Source organism: Anguilla anguilla, chromosome 19 (genome assembly GCF_013347855.1).
Source record: "Anguilla anguilla isolate fAngAng1 chromosome 19, fAngAng1.pri, whole genome shotgun sequence".
Lineage (NCBI taxonomy): Eukaryota > Metazoa > Chordata > Actinopteri > Anguilliformes > Anguillidae > Anguilla > Anguilla anguilla.
The window spans coordinates 7,512,448-7,526,486 of record NC_049219.1 but is presented as its reverse complement, the minus strand read 5'-3'; the positions used below and the strand labels follow the sequence as shown (position 1 = coordinate 7,526,486).

At 52.1% G+C, this 14,039-nt stretch overlaps 1 protein-coding gene across 3 annotated transcripts in view; it reads right to left on the bottom strand.

Annotated features, from left to right (window-relative positions):
• LOC118219016 (copine-8-like) overlaps positions 1-14,039 on the bottom strand; it is a 56,780-nt gene that overhangs the window by 39,295 nt on the left and 3,446 nt on the right. For all 3 annotated transcript variants that reach the window (XM_035401803.1, XM_035401801.1, XM_035401802.1), the window contains exons 2-3: positions 3,368-3,408; positions 51-97 (exon numbers count right to left, since the gene is read on the bottom strand). In XM_035401803.1, coding sequence (XP_035257694.1) covers positions 51-97; positions 3,368-3,395 — 75 coding nt within the window. In that variant the 5' untranslated portion in view covers positions 3,396-3,408. The remainder of the gene's footprint in view (positions 1-50; positions 98-3,367; positions 3,409-14,039) is intronic.

Below are 14,039 nucleotides of genomic sequence, written 5' to 3'. Positions count from 1 at the left end.
AATGGTTGTGCGAAACACTGCAAAATAATCAGGAGTTGTGGGTTGCTTACCTCTCTCCACTCCTGGCTGCCGACTCCTTGCGTGTACAGCACACAGACTACAACGACAAAGCAAAAGGAACACATCGCCCGCGTCAAAACAGGCCGCAGAACTGCTACGGTCAATCTCAGCGTGCTTAGCTGGAGTTCAAACATCAGGTTTTAAACCTCTGGACCACAGAGGTGCATTTCAACAGGAACACTAATCCTTATTCTGCAGCTTTGGATAGCTGATCCAGTTGTAACGCAGCTCTGTGGTCGAGAGGTTTAAGCCTGAGTCTTAAACTCCAGCTACGTACACTGCAATTGACCAAAAGATTTTCAAAACACCAGGTCATTATCCCCTTTGTCCTACGTTACCCCACATTACCGATATTCCCAGAACCATTCATTAAAAGTGATACAGCCTTGAATTTGCTTCAGGTTTCCTCAAGTACCGTTTTGTGATTAGATGGAACTGACCCCTGGCTCAAACCCAAAATCCTGAGTTTGAACAGCAACAGGAGGAGAACTCGGGTGTCTGCGATACCCCGTACACAAAAGTAAACAAAATATGATTCACGCGCGACACTTCAGATGCACTTCCTGGGCTGTGACCTGAACCGGGGGGGGTCTCAAACCCCAGGCCGGGTTTTCGTGATTTCCTGTCAACCAGCAGCCCCACCGAGGCCTCGGGAACGAGGCGCGCGGGTTCTTCAGCCAATCAGCGACCTAAATCAAGCGCCTGAGCGCAGGAACACGAAGACCGGCAGACGCAGCGGCCCCCTCCAGGACCCGCGTCTGAGATCCGTGACCTAAACCCCAAACTCGGTTCCGGAGGCCTCCCGCGCATCCTGGTTTTTTTTTTTTGGTCGTAGCTAGCCGCGATAGCGATTCGGGTCACTGACGACGCGCGCCGCGGGTCTTCCGTAAATTAGCCTGTAGTTTTTAAACCGATTCAAAAAAACGTGACCTCGCTCTAAAGGAATCGTTTTTTGTCGCGCGCGGCGCGTTACCCAAAGCGAAAGCGCCGGTCGATCGGACCGATCGGAAGTCCGCGGACGTGGCGGCGGCGGCGGCGGCGGCGGGATATTTATACTTTGCGGCGACGCGCAGGCTATTTCTGACATAATGTGACCCTCAATGGGGCGAAGCCTTCAATAGACATTAGAGGCGTCTAATTAAGAGCAATTAGCGGCTCGTTTCTTTTCAAAAGGCCGCAATTACCGGGGGGTGGGTGGGTGGGTGGGGGGGGGGGGGGGGGTGGGAGATAAAAGCGGCACGCGTGACGCGTCTCCAGCAGGCCCCGCCCACTGACGAGGCCGGGAATTCCGGCTAACGTGCGTCAGAGAAAACTTAGCCTCGTTTTAGCGACGTTCGGCGCGTTCCGTTACCCCGGGGATCGCCGGGGAGCGAGGGCAGGCCGGAGCGAGCCAATATGGGCCGTGTGTCTGGGCCAGATCAGCGCATCTGGGTCTGGCAGGGAACCTGGGTGTGTGTGTGTGTGTGTGTGTGTGTGTGTGAGAGAGAGAGAGTGCTGTCTCTGAGCCTAGCACCAGGAGATTTACCAAAACTATTATCACAGGGGAGAAACACAAACATCACATACTAATACACAAACAAACTCATAAACACATGCTCTTATGAAGTACAACATGCGCGCACACACACAAACTTAAACTAACAAACATGTGCTTATGAGCTGTAACATACACACACAAACTATTAAACACAAACTTTTATGAAGTACACCACACACATACACACACACACACACAGGAAAAAGCTGAGCACATATTCTGTACAGGAAACTGCAGCTCAGTATTTGTGTTTCCACTCACAGAGAGACCTTATCTTTAAGACAGGAAATCCAGGGACAAAATGTCCGCCCGCATTTACAAATCAAAGAATAATTACACAAACACGTCCGTGAACTGAGCAACCACCAACTGCTTCAATGCCATTTTTTTTCCCAGATTTTAATTCATTTTACAAAAACATCTGCTCGGCGTGCGTTTCGTTTGGAGACGTGGTCGAAAATGCAAACGATAAATAAACCGTACGTCTGTATTATGGAGCGCGAACGAATGGAGCCGTTTGCAATTCGGCAATTAAGGCGACGTTAGCGGAGTCGTTTCGGGAAGGAATTAATGGCGGTTTCTGCTGGGGCGTGCCACCCTGAAATTCAACCTCCGCCCATTTGCCCATCCCGGACCTTGGAACCACAGCGGACCCAGCACAACATGTGGAGGGGGGAGGTCAAAGGTCAAAGTCCCATTGCAGGGCTCCAATAGGAACAGTCAGGAGTGGGAGGGGTTAAAAGTACAAAGAGCACAGACCACCTCATCGACCAGTTACACTACAGATTAACGATTAACACAATGACCAGCTGCTTATCGTAATTGAGTATTGACTATTTGGCAAGAACCAGACTATTCAGAGGCCACTTAGCTGTCTGCACATCTAGAGACACGATTCGACCCAATCACATCTCCCGTATGTCTTTCCGTTTCTTCACATTTTTTTAAAATCGCTTTTTAATGCAAAGTCTGTATTGTACCCTTTCAAAAGGCACTACATTTATTTTGCTGGGCCAGTGGCAATGTTCCTGGGGCAAGCAGAACACCGATGAAGCAACTGTTAATGTCGAGCCCTGGAAAAGATAACGTTCACACCGACTGCATCGCTGCTTGCTAACCCTCGCGGCTGTTCATTCAAGCAACATCACTGATAGGCCAATAAAAAGACATGAGTGTACGCTTCCCTTTTACATAAAAACAGGAATAGTTCATTAATAATAACCTAATAGTCACCCAGGAAACCGAGTCTCGTAATTCTTTTAAAGAATGTTCTGTTGAAATTGAAACTAGTGGGTGAAAGTGATATTCAGACTAGTTGGTCAAAGTGATATTCAGACTAGTGGGTCTAAGTGATATTCAGACTAGTGGGTCAAAGTGATGTTCAGACTAGTGGGTCAAAGTGATATTCAGACTAGTGGGTCAAAGTGATATTCAGACTAGTGGGTCAAAGTGATGTTCAGACTAGTGGGTCAAAGTGATATTCAGACTAGTGGGTCAAAGTGATATTCAGACTAGTGGGTCTAACTGATATTCAGACTACTCCATCAGAAGGTCTTGAAAAACATGGGAGGAGAGGCAGTAGGTGTGAATGAGGAACAGGGCTTTGGGACCACTTAAGTGGCCACTAGGAGGCATGTGAGAGGAGGTGCTTGAGGATGTGGCCCCTTCCCCTATCGGAAGCAGACTTCACCAAGATTGCCGTTGCACAGTAATACGGAACAGAAATAAGGAACAGAATTCGAGAGCGGGAATCAAAGGAAAACATCTTACGTGGGTCCGATTTGGAGAAAGTATCCATGTCCAACAGCTTCCTGCAAAAGAAAGAAAAGGACGTTAAGTACAACAGTGTAGGCCGACATATTTCTTTCCATTTAATTCTCTGACACCACACATTCGAATCCTCCCCTACTGCCAGGTTTCACGCTGCATCAATGCGACTCCATTTGCATGCACTTGTGCTATTCTGGATAACAGCATCTGCTAAATAACTAAATAGAAATTCGAACACATTTTCATAAATTCATAAAAGCATTTAGGATCACACAATTAAATAAAAGAGATTAAGGCCCACAGGTCCACAGGAGGCGGGGTGATAGGAATGAAAGGATTCACTAGACTCCAGTGTAACGTCTCATTCATGCTTTGATTGATTAGGAGCCGAGCTCCGAAACAGCAGACCACCCCCCCCCTCTCCGCCCCCCCCCCCCCCCCGGCCCCCCTCCCAACACGAGCGTGAAATCAGACTACGCTTCTCCTGCGTGCCGAGACAAGTTGGCAGGAGAGAGGCGAGCGAGTAATGCGCTCTGACAGGGAGAGACGGCCGCCGCACTGACCCTGCACACACACACACACACGCACACACACTATAATACACACACACACACGCACACGCACACGCACGCACGCACGCACGCACACACACACACACACACTGTCATACACACACACACACACTATCATACACACACACACTCACAGTATCATACACACACGCACACGCTAACCTACCCGCACGCACTGTGCTACAGACTGGCTAAACTCCACGGTGGAACACCCGACACTTTGCACAGCCAACTGCAACCTAATTCAAACATCACGGCAGGGCGGAGGGGCCCCATTTTGTAATGACGGTAACAAAACAGACCGCGTTCCACATTCGCGGGTCAGAAGACCCGGCCCTCTCCGCCAAACGGAGCACCAGCGCGGATACGCGGGGGAGAGCTAATCGCGTCCGGCCGGCAGGTTCACTCACCCCACTTAAGAGGCGTCCGCTCCCGTCCAGACTCTAGCATCATAGCAACCCCGAGGGGACACGCAGTGCCTCAGACTCACTCACGCCCACGCGACCCACGGGCCCCGACCGGCCGCCCGTCTCCCCCCGCGAGGGCGAGCGTCTCCCCCGCGAGGGCGAGCGACCCCGACCGCTCGGCTAATAAACCGTCTGCGGCCAATCGCAACCAAGCGTTGGCGGAATTCCACTCTGGGGGGGCGGCGACTCAAAGCCGGGGAGAGCGGTTTCCGGCTTCGATTCGCCGCGTTTTTCGGTAAACGATGCCGACCGTTCAGCGCTGAGGTGTCGCAGGTAGACGAGTCGAGGTCAGAGATGCACAGGAGCTGATTCCTCGTCCTGCGGATAAGGATCTCTGCTTACGACATCAACAAAAACACGGAGCGGGCTGCTGGGCGCTGGGTTAACACCAGCAGGGAGTGTCCCCAACCCAGCCGCTCACCTGTGATTAACCCAGCAGAGACGGAGGGACACAGCAGAGTACACACTGAGAGCAGCGTGTCAGACAGGCGCCTTCCTGCTCGCTCACACACACACACACACACACACACACACACACACTGTACACACACACATGCACACACACTGCAGAGATGGAGCGGTTCCTGCTCCTGTCAGTCAAAACCCCAGAGCCTGGCTATATAACGGGTGGAGGCAGAGAGAGCTGTCAATCACTGCAACGACTATCAGAAAGCAAAGGCTTGCTCCGCCCATTTCAGTCTTACCCCCCTCATCACAACCAGACACAAGAATTATTCCACCAAAGTCATTATTATTTTTTTTTATGCGATGCATCTATTTAGGGCCGTGATATATTACTAGTACTGAGACATGGGAGAGAGAGGGGGAGAGCGAGAAGGACAGAGAGAGGGAGGGAGCAGAGAGAATGTGAGAGAGAGAGAGAGAGATAGAAGGAGTGACAGAGACTACATGCAGGCACGGCACACCCACTCTTTTAGTACAGTGAACATAATTCAAGGGCATTGGGCCCGGCGGGCAGGAAATGACATCATGCGCAGTCATAAGGGGCCCGCGGCGGTAAGGCACTAACGGGAGGGGCCATCTCCTCTCGCGGGAAAGCGCGCCCCCCAAAAGGAAAAAAACAAAAAACTTTAAAAAAAAAATAATAAAAAAATAAAAAAAACCCACGGACACAAAACCCCACGCACACGCACTAGGCCTCGCTCAGCGCGCGGAGGGATGATGGGAGATCTGACAGTCGGCCATCTGTCGCCACGCTGCTGAGGGAAAGCAGGCGTTTCGCCGAACAACCTTCGCATTAGACTTACAGTTTTTATACGATTCCTGCCAGCGGGTTTTTTTTTTTTGATGGGGGGAGGAGAGTGAGAAAGAGAGGAGAGGATGGATGGATGGATAGATGACAAAGAAAGAGAAGGAGAAGCGCCTCTCCCGGTTCCCGCAAAGCGACGGCGTCTAATTAGCTCGAGCGACTTTCGGGAACTCAATCCGCGCGTGGTGTCAGGCGGCGGCGGCGGCCCCCCGGGGGGGCGGGGCGGGGGCGGCGGAGCGCGACTCGCGGTGCGCCCACGGTCCCGGCGGGGCCCGGCCCGAGCGTTCCCCGGCGACCGTCGCCGTGGCAACCGCCGGTCGATCGGAGGGGGGGCGGCGATCAAACTTCACCGTGGACTCCCGATTTTTCCAGGGCTTCCCGATGTATCCCCCCCCCCCCCCCCCCCCCCCCCCCCCCCCCCCAGCCAAGGCTCCGCCTGTTTTTACTCTCCTATTCTCAGGCGCTCCTTTAACCCTTCGAGGTGTCACAAATACGCGATTAGAATGTCCTCACATGAACATTCTAACAGTGATGTCATAGTCACTACTTTTAATTGAAAGCGATGGAGTTCTAGAACACAAGAAATTTAGAAGAAAGAAAAAAAAACATTCCGAAAAGCCTACTCTTCAAAGGGTTAGCGAACGAGTCTGAATTACGCTTCTATGTTTAGCCCAAGCCTACAGGTGACAGCTGTGTGTTTATGGACCGAGTTGCCGTGGAAACAAACAGACTCCGAAAGAGGGAAAGGGCTCCGTCGATAGCCGCTCACGAAACCTCCGATACGGCGACAGAGCGAGGCGCTCTTCACCGAGCCCGAGAGAGAGAGAGAGAGAGAGAGAGGAGAGAAGAGAGAAGAGAAAGAGAAAGAAAGGGAGAGCCCGTTTCACTGCAGGGATTGTTCACTAAGCGATTTACTGCCCGCGTTTGGCGGTAGGCAGGGGAGTAGGAGTGGAGGGAGAGAGGTGCAGGGGAATGCTGGGGAGGAGATTCTCACCGGGGGGAGGGCAAGTGGGTTGCTGGACAGCAGCCAAGCCTCAGACGGTCTTTACCGGCACTCCCTCTCCCCGTCCCATGACCTGGATAATCTCTCCTCCGAAACGGACGCAGTGCCTCACAGAACTGGACACAGCCCGCACTCCCTCTCTCCCTCCCTCCCTCCCTCCCTCTCTCTCACTCACTCTCCCCCTCTCTCCCTCCCTCCATCCTTCCCTCTCTCTCTCCCCCTCTCCCCCTCCCTCCATCCCTCCATCCCTCGTGACAGCTGCTGCCTGGAACCCACCTCTAAACCGCACGGCGATGGCGGGAACCAGCGGGGGGTGGGGGGGGGGGGGGGCGGAGCCACGAGACCCCCGCGGGAGAGCCCCCCGGGGGCAGCCGAGGGACTCAAGGGCGCGCGCTGGCAAGGAAGGACTTTCCCGCCGCTAAAAAAACCCGCTAAGGCGTCCGGGGGTGGGGGGGGTGGGGGGGGGGAAAACACCTGACCCCTGGGAACGGAGGTACCGGCCAATGGGGGGCGAAGGCTCTGACTCACGGCTCCGCGCGCACGTGCCCTCTGACACATCGGCTCGCGCGCTTCGACCGCGCGTGACTCAACCGCCGGCATTTCAAACGCGTTGCCGGGAGACTGGACGCACACGGCCCCCCCCCCCCCGGCGTTCCGTCCCCCGTACAGATTTACGAGAGAGAGAGAGGAGAAAAAAAAAAAAGTCACGTATCCGATCAATCAATCAATCGATCGATCTAATTAGAATGTCCTTACCGGAACATTCTAATGCTGATGTCACAATGACTACTTGTAATTGAAAGAACTGGAGTGCTAGAACATCGACTTTTATTTGTATATAGCGTATTTCGCAGCAATTGTCACAATACGCTTCACAGGCAACCCTGGCCTAGACCCCCACAGGAGCAAGCCTAAAGCAATAGCGGCAAGGAAAAAACCCCTGTGGCAGATGGGAAGAAACCTCGGAAAGGAACCGGGCTCGAGGGGGAAACCTGCCCTCCTCTGATTGGCTCTGGGTGTTGTTGTAGTAGTGCAGTGGTTGGGGAACCGGTTGCAGGTTCGAGGGCCAAGTAGGACAGTGACGCCATGCCCTTGGAGCAAGGTGATAAACTTGAACGGCCTCAGCGCTCTATAAACTCTGGGGCACGTTAAAACAACTGTGTGGAATGCCAGCAATGCTTCGCAATGATACTGGCTCGACGGAATGAATTCTCAGCTGCTGATTGGGCCACAACCTCAGAGCATGATGGGAATTTCCCAGGCACAATCATCCAGGGACAGTAGACGTCAGAGTTATGCTCAAATCCCCCTTTCACAGAGCCAACAAATTCACAAATGCACATACACACCAATACAAACACACACACACACACATGCCCTCTCACAGGCTCTCCCGTGAGTAAACCAGGCACGTGAAGCGGCTGGCACCGCTGCAGCACAGAGCAGCACAGAGCAGCACAGAGAGCAGAGCAGCACAGAACCGCACTGACAGCAGAGCAGCACAGAGATCAGAGCAGCACAGAGCATCACTGAGAACAGAGCAGCACAGAGCAGCACAGACAGCAGAGCAGCACAGACAGCAGAGCAGCACAGAGAGCAGAGCAGCACAGAGCAGCACAGAGAGCAGAGCAGCACAGAGCAGCACAGACAGCAGAGCAGCACAGAGAGCAGAGCAGCACAGAGCATCACTGAGAACAGAGCAGCACAGAGCAGCACTGCCAGCGCTCCTGACAACGGCCACTCTTACCTGCCTTTAGTCCAGCTTCACTATGCCATTCTACTGCCGTTACCATGACAATGACACGGGAGAGGAAGGAGAAAAGGAAGAGGAACAGGAAAACAGGAAGAGGAAGAAGAAGAAAAGGAAGAGGAAGAACAAGAGGAACAGGAAGAAGAGGAAGAAGAATGATAGGCCATGAAAAGTCTTGACCCTGTGGTGATCTCTGCTGCAGTTTGTGTGCGCGATGCACAGGCATTCAGTCGGACACCTCGCTAGCGAAAGGCTAGGACCCAAGAGAGGGATCCCAGCCAAACACCCCTCACTATGTGGGGGGCCCAGACCTGCAGGGCCCAGTTCATCCACAGTCACAGCAGCTGGTGCCTTCTGAATCTTTTCTAAAGACCCATTTATTAAACACTGCTTTCAACCTTTAAAAAATACTTATACTTCACCCACATTACCATTTTATTCATTGTTTATGGTCTCAATTCTTTTTAACGTCAGTTTGATCAATACTATGCCGAGGACTTTGTGCCAGAAAGAAAATATCTTTATAAATGAAGTCATTTATTACTGAAGTAATTTTACACATCTGTTCACAGGAAGATTAACTGATACATCAGATCTGGCTCAGTAAATATATTTGAGGTACTTTAACCCTTCAGGCACCAGTCAAACTACGAAAAACTGACAAATTCACCAACTCACCAATGTTTCAAACGTTCGTTTTAATTTTTTAAATATGATTGGACATATTGGTTTGGATTGCTTGTTCAAGTGTTTTAAAACAGTGCCAGCATCTACAGAGTTAAATATTTCAGATAAGTATTTGCCCAGTTCTGGTGACTATCTGCCTCTGGCCAGTACAAAGTTCAACATCCTGAAACTGACAGAAAAGCGGGTGGTTGTGGGGGGGAGGGGCGTTGTGGGTAGGGCCCGGGCCAGTTGAGGGGAGGAGTCTGTAACGGGCCCCTCCTCCTCCTCACTTCCTGTGCAGGCTCGTCACGCACTGTGCGGTCCAGAAATCACATGACCGCAGACACACCGCCAGCGAAACGCGTTTTCTTTTTGGCCGCTCTCGAACTCGCCAAAGGTACTCACGAATCCATGCGAAGACGCGTCGGGCGAAAACACGATCCAGCTAATAACGTGTTTTTTTTAGCCTCCCGAGGGGTGAAATAAATCGATTTGACCACCTACGGCATGAATTATGTATCGCGTGTCTAAAAATGGCCCAGAGATCGTACGTTTGTCTTCCACAAAGAAAAAAGACCAGTGGCGTTTTGTAGAGTAGCGAATGCTACGATAGAGTCCGGGGAAAAAAAAATCAATACTAAGATGTGTCGAGTCAGGAATATTGCAGCGGGCAGCCAGATACTGGCAAGATCTCTTTAACGAGAGCGGCGTGCGCTCAGCACTGATAACCGATAGCGCATAAGCTAGCTACTGTTTTGCAGCAGTTTCCTATGCACCGGGGATTCGCCATGAAGCGGTGCAAAGCGCAACAGCGTTTCAGTGGCGAGCCTTCCTTTCCGGGAACTCCACCCGGACGGGCGGTCAACTGACAGCAAAGCACGGAAGGTGCGGAACACGCGGAAGGGCGCATCTGAACCTCCGGAGGCACGGACTGGGGTGGGGGGGGGGGGGCGAGGGAGCGGGAAAAGAGGGGATTTGGCCGGAACGATGGGAAAAAGGCAGCAGCGGACTCCCCGTTGGTTCCTCTCTTCTCCTCTCCTCTCCCCTCCCCTCCTCTCCTCTCCTCTCCTCTCCCCTCCCGTCCCCTCCTCTCCTCTCCTCTCCCCTCCCCACACGTCCACACCCCCGCCCAAAAACGGAAGCCGTTACAAGACCTTTCAGGGTCGAAGGTCGGCAGTATAGGTTACCGCTCCCAATAGCCCCTACCGATTGAGGGCAAGTCGACTTTCCGGCAGTCCTGCTCGACTCGCCCCCTCCTCAAACCACAAAACGCGACCCGCCGTCGTCCCCGAAGGTCGTATCACAGCCCCTCCTCCTCCTCCTCCCCTTATCCCACAACCCTCCAAAATTTTTTCCTCAAGTAAGAGAAGGCTACTTCCTGTCCATGCTTCAGGGGGGTCAGAGGTCACATCAATTTGGAACCTCCGAGCTCGGAGTCAAATCTCCCCCCCCAATCAATGACGTTAACCAATCAGCGGCCAGATCAGAGATAGAGGACTTACGGCCTGATTTACTAAGACCTTCAGGCACGTGCAAAACCTGCACACGCAAAACTAATAACACAACCAATGATTGGTGCAAAACAAATTGGGGCCAATCATAGGTCGTGTTATTGGTTTTCAGTGCTAAAGGTCTTAGTGAATCAGGCCCTCGATGTAACAGCTCAAAGAAGCATTAAGCAGCACCTTCCCTCGCAAACTGACCCTTATTTCTTGGAAAAACCCTCAGCGTCTCAAATGGGAACCATCATTAAATGTATCAATCCATCTTCCACAACAACGCTCGGTTGTATGAACCCTAAGAACAAAGAAAAGTGGCCAGTCATTACAAGCTGCGGCAAGAGCCTACACAAGGCCGTTGTGTGTGTGTGTGTGTGTGTGTGAGAAACGGTGTCTGCATTCAACCCGGCTCTTTCTGTGGGTTTCATAATCCCGCTGAAACGCCGCGCCGCGGGCGCCATTTAAATGCACTTTAAAGTGAATCATTCTGGTCGGGGGAACTGCAGGGGCACCGACGTTAGCATTAACGCCGAGGCGCACGCTCGTCGGCGAACGTTAGGGTGCGGGTACACGTGTGATAGAGACTGCATAGTTACCTGTGTGTGTGTGTGTGTGTGTGCGTGTGCGTGTGCGTGTGCTCCCGCAGTTCCATTGATGAACGCAATGGCCCCCCGGAACAATGCCATCGTGACGAATTCTGGGGCTGACCTTGTACTACCGTGTAAAGGAGGGACAGTTAATTTCCCCCATCATGCCTTGTGAGTCACACGGCACAGAAATTACCCTAACGACCTAACAAATGAGGCTAGCGAGAACGTTTTCATGTTACCGGGGGATGGAGCCCGGTCTACACGCCCGTTCTACACGCCCCATAATGCGCTGCAACACCTCCGCAGAGCCGGCCAGAACAGCCTCTCAACAATGCTTTCCTTCACGCCTAGCCTAACCTAGCCTAACACCGGCATGCGAGTTCAAAAGACCTCTGTGAATAGCGCCTTAAAACACAGTCATTTAGCTGCGTATTAATTAAATTACAGGAGCTAATTAAAATGGATAACCATGCTCTCTGTGACCAGAAATATACATTATATATATATATATATATATATATATATATATATACACACATACATACACACACACACACACACACACACATACCAGAGAACAGTTGTAGGCGTTCTGTAATTGTACTCCAGCCTTTATAACTGAAATATAATTTGATATAATGAAATCCATAATTACATAAAAATGTATCTAAATACATAGGAGTAATTACAGGGTTTTTTTAATACCACTTTTGTGAATCAAATTTCAGCACCATGGTAACAGTGCCTATGGATATGACCTGTAGACAAAACTTCTGAGGTGAAGTCAGGAGTGGCAGCTGTTTGCTGATTGGTCTTTGCAGAAAGGGGTTCTGGGAAACCTGCCTTTTTCCACTGTGAAGAAATCACAGCTCATCATTTCTTTCAGTGCTGGTGACACACACACCACACAGGCACACACACACACACACCACACAGACGCACATACATACACAGGCACACACCACACAGGCACAGACACACACACACATGCACAAACCCAAGCACATACAGACAACACACACAGGCACACACACACCACACATACACACAGACACCACACACACACACACACACACACACACACACACACACACACAAGCAGAGTACAGCCGAACTCCAAACCGTTCATTTTTTAAAAACCTGCCCTCGGAAAGAAACACACACACACACAAGTCTTCTGCATCGCGCCTTCTGCAACCCTTCAAACAGAGCACCCACCGCGAGAGGGGAAACCCCAAATCACCTCTGGCAGAAACACGCCAGAAACCAGCCAGAGAAAGCGGAGAAGATTCACCACTTCCCCCCCCCCTCCCACCTGCACAGGAAAAACCCTTCGGCATCCAGTTACCCGCTCATCAGATCGAACGGTCCCACGACGAAAGAAGGGGGGGGGGGGGACGGAGAGACACCGCGCGATGCGACTTCCTGTCTTTGCCGTTCGCGCGAAGGCGCCATCGGGAGGAACCGCGCCCCTGTCCGCCCGGGGCGCGCCCGCCCAGCCTCGCGTGCCGCAGAGCCGCTTCTGCCGCGCGGGTCAACAGCCGTCAGCCGGCCCGGCAACGCTAATCAATCACGCCGGGGTCCGTAAAGTGCTCTTAACTTGATTGGGCGGCTAAAAGCCCCATCGAGTGTGTTTTATATGCCACAACGGGGCACGGAGTTCAATCTCTCTGACATACGGTTTTTTTTTTTTTTTTTTGCTCAGACCGACTTGAAACATTTTTTTATGAAGCTGTAAATTTTGTCGCCGTGCGAGCTCCGGTGCATTCGCCGGCCCAAACCCCAGCCCCCACAACCCACCCTTCCTGCCAGCTGATGTCGTCAGCTCAGCGCCCCGTGCGGTCCGTGGCGGCCAGGCCGCCAGGCAGGTGTGACATCATCAGACGCCGCCCCTGCGACTGGACTCGCCATCACAAAGGCTCCTTTTGTGAGGGCCTCGGGGTTTTAAGGGAGGGAACGCGAGGGGGACATTCCAACCATCGCGCAAACAAGCGGCCTACTGTACGTCAGCAGCAACACTCCCCCATGGTCGCGATGCTAAACATTTGCTAGCACCGCGCAGCTAACAAACAACGTAAAAATATCACAGTCACTCAGTTCTCAAATAATTAACTAGGAAATGTCCACACGACGCCACTGATGTATGGATAAGTACATTCCCTCGTCCCCTCCCTCTCTCCTGTGCAATGCGTCTTACCTGACTACACCACAATCCTGTAGTCTTTCGCTCTGCTAGACCCCCGTGCAGTAACCATGGTGACCCTGTAAAACTCTGTCACACGGTGACCACTAGACTGTAACCACGGTGACAGTGTACCCCCCCCCCCCCCCCAATACAGCAACAAGCAGACTGCCACACACAGTAAACACGGTGACTGTGAACCCCTCTCAAAGGTAGACCCCCACGGTGACATCCTCGCACATCGGGTGGGAATGTGAGGGAATTCCTCAAAGTAGAAGCCTTCCCAGCATGCCCTGGGACCCAGTGATTCACTCCACTGCTGTATCACCCCCCACTGGTTTTCCCTCAGTGCACAGTCTGTCTTCAGGGGAACCATAATTAAGCAATAAGGGTTTTTTCATTCTCTCTAAAGAAGAGGAGATGGATTCGTGTTTATATACTTAAATGGACCCGTTATGTATTTCCGTGCAGATGACACTGTTTAAATATGTGTGCGTGCATGGTAACCCGTGAAACAGTTCTGTTGTAATCAAATAATTTCAGTAATCACGGACAAATCAGCGGGTCAGCTACTTCAATTACTCTGAATACCCCGCTGGTGAGCGTTACCTCAGGCCAGGCGAGCAGGGGGGCTGCCGAGCCGCGCGTGCCTCTGCGACTCGGACTGCCGCTG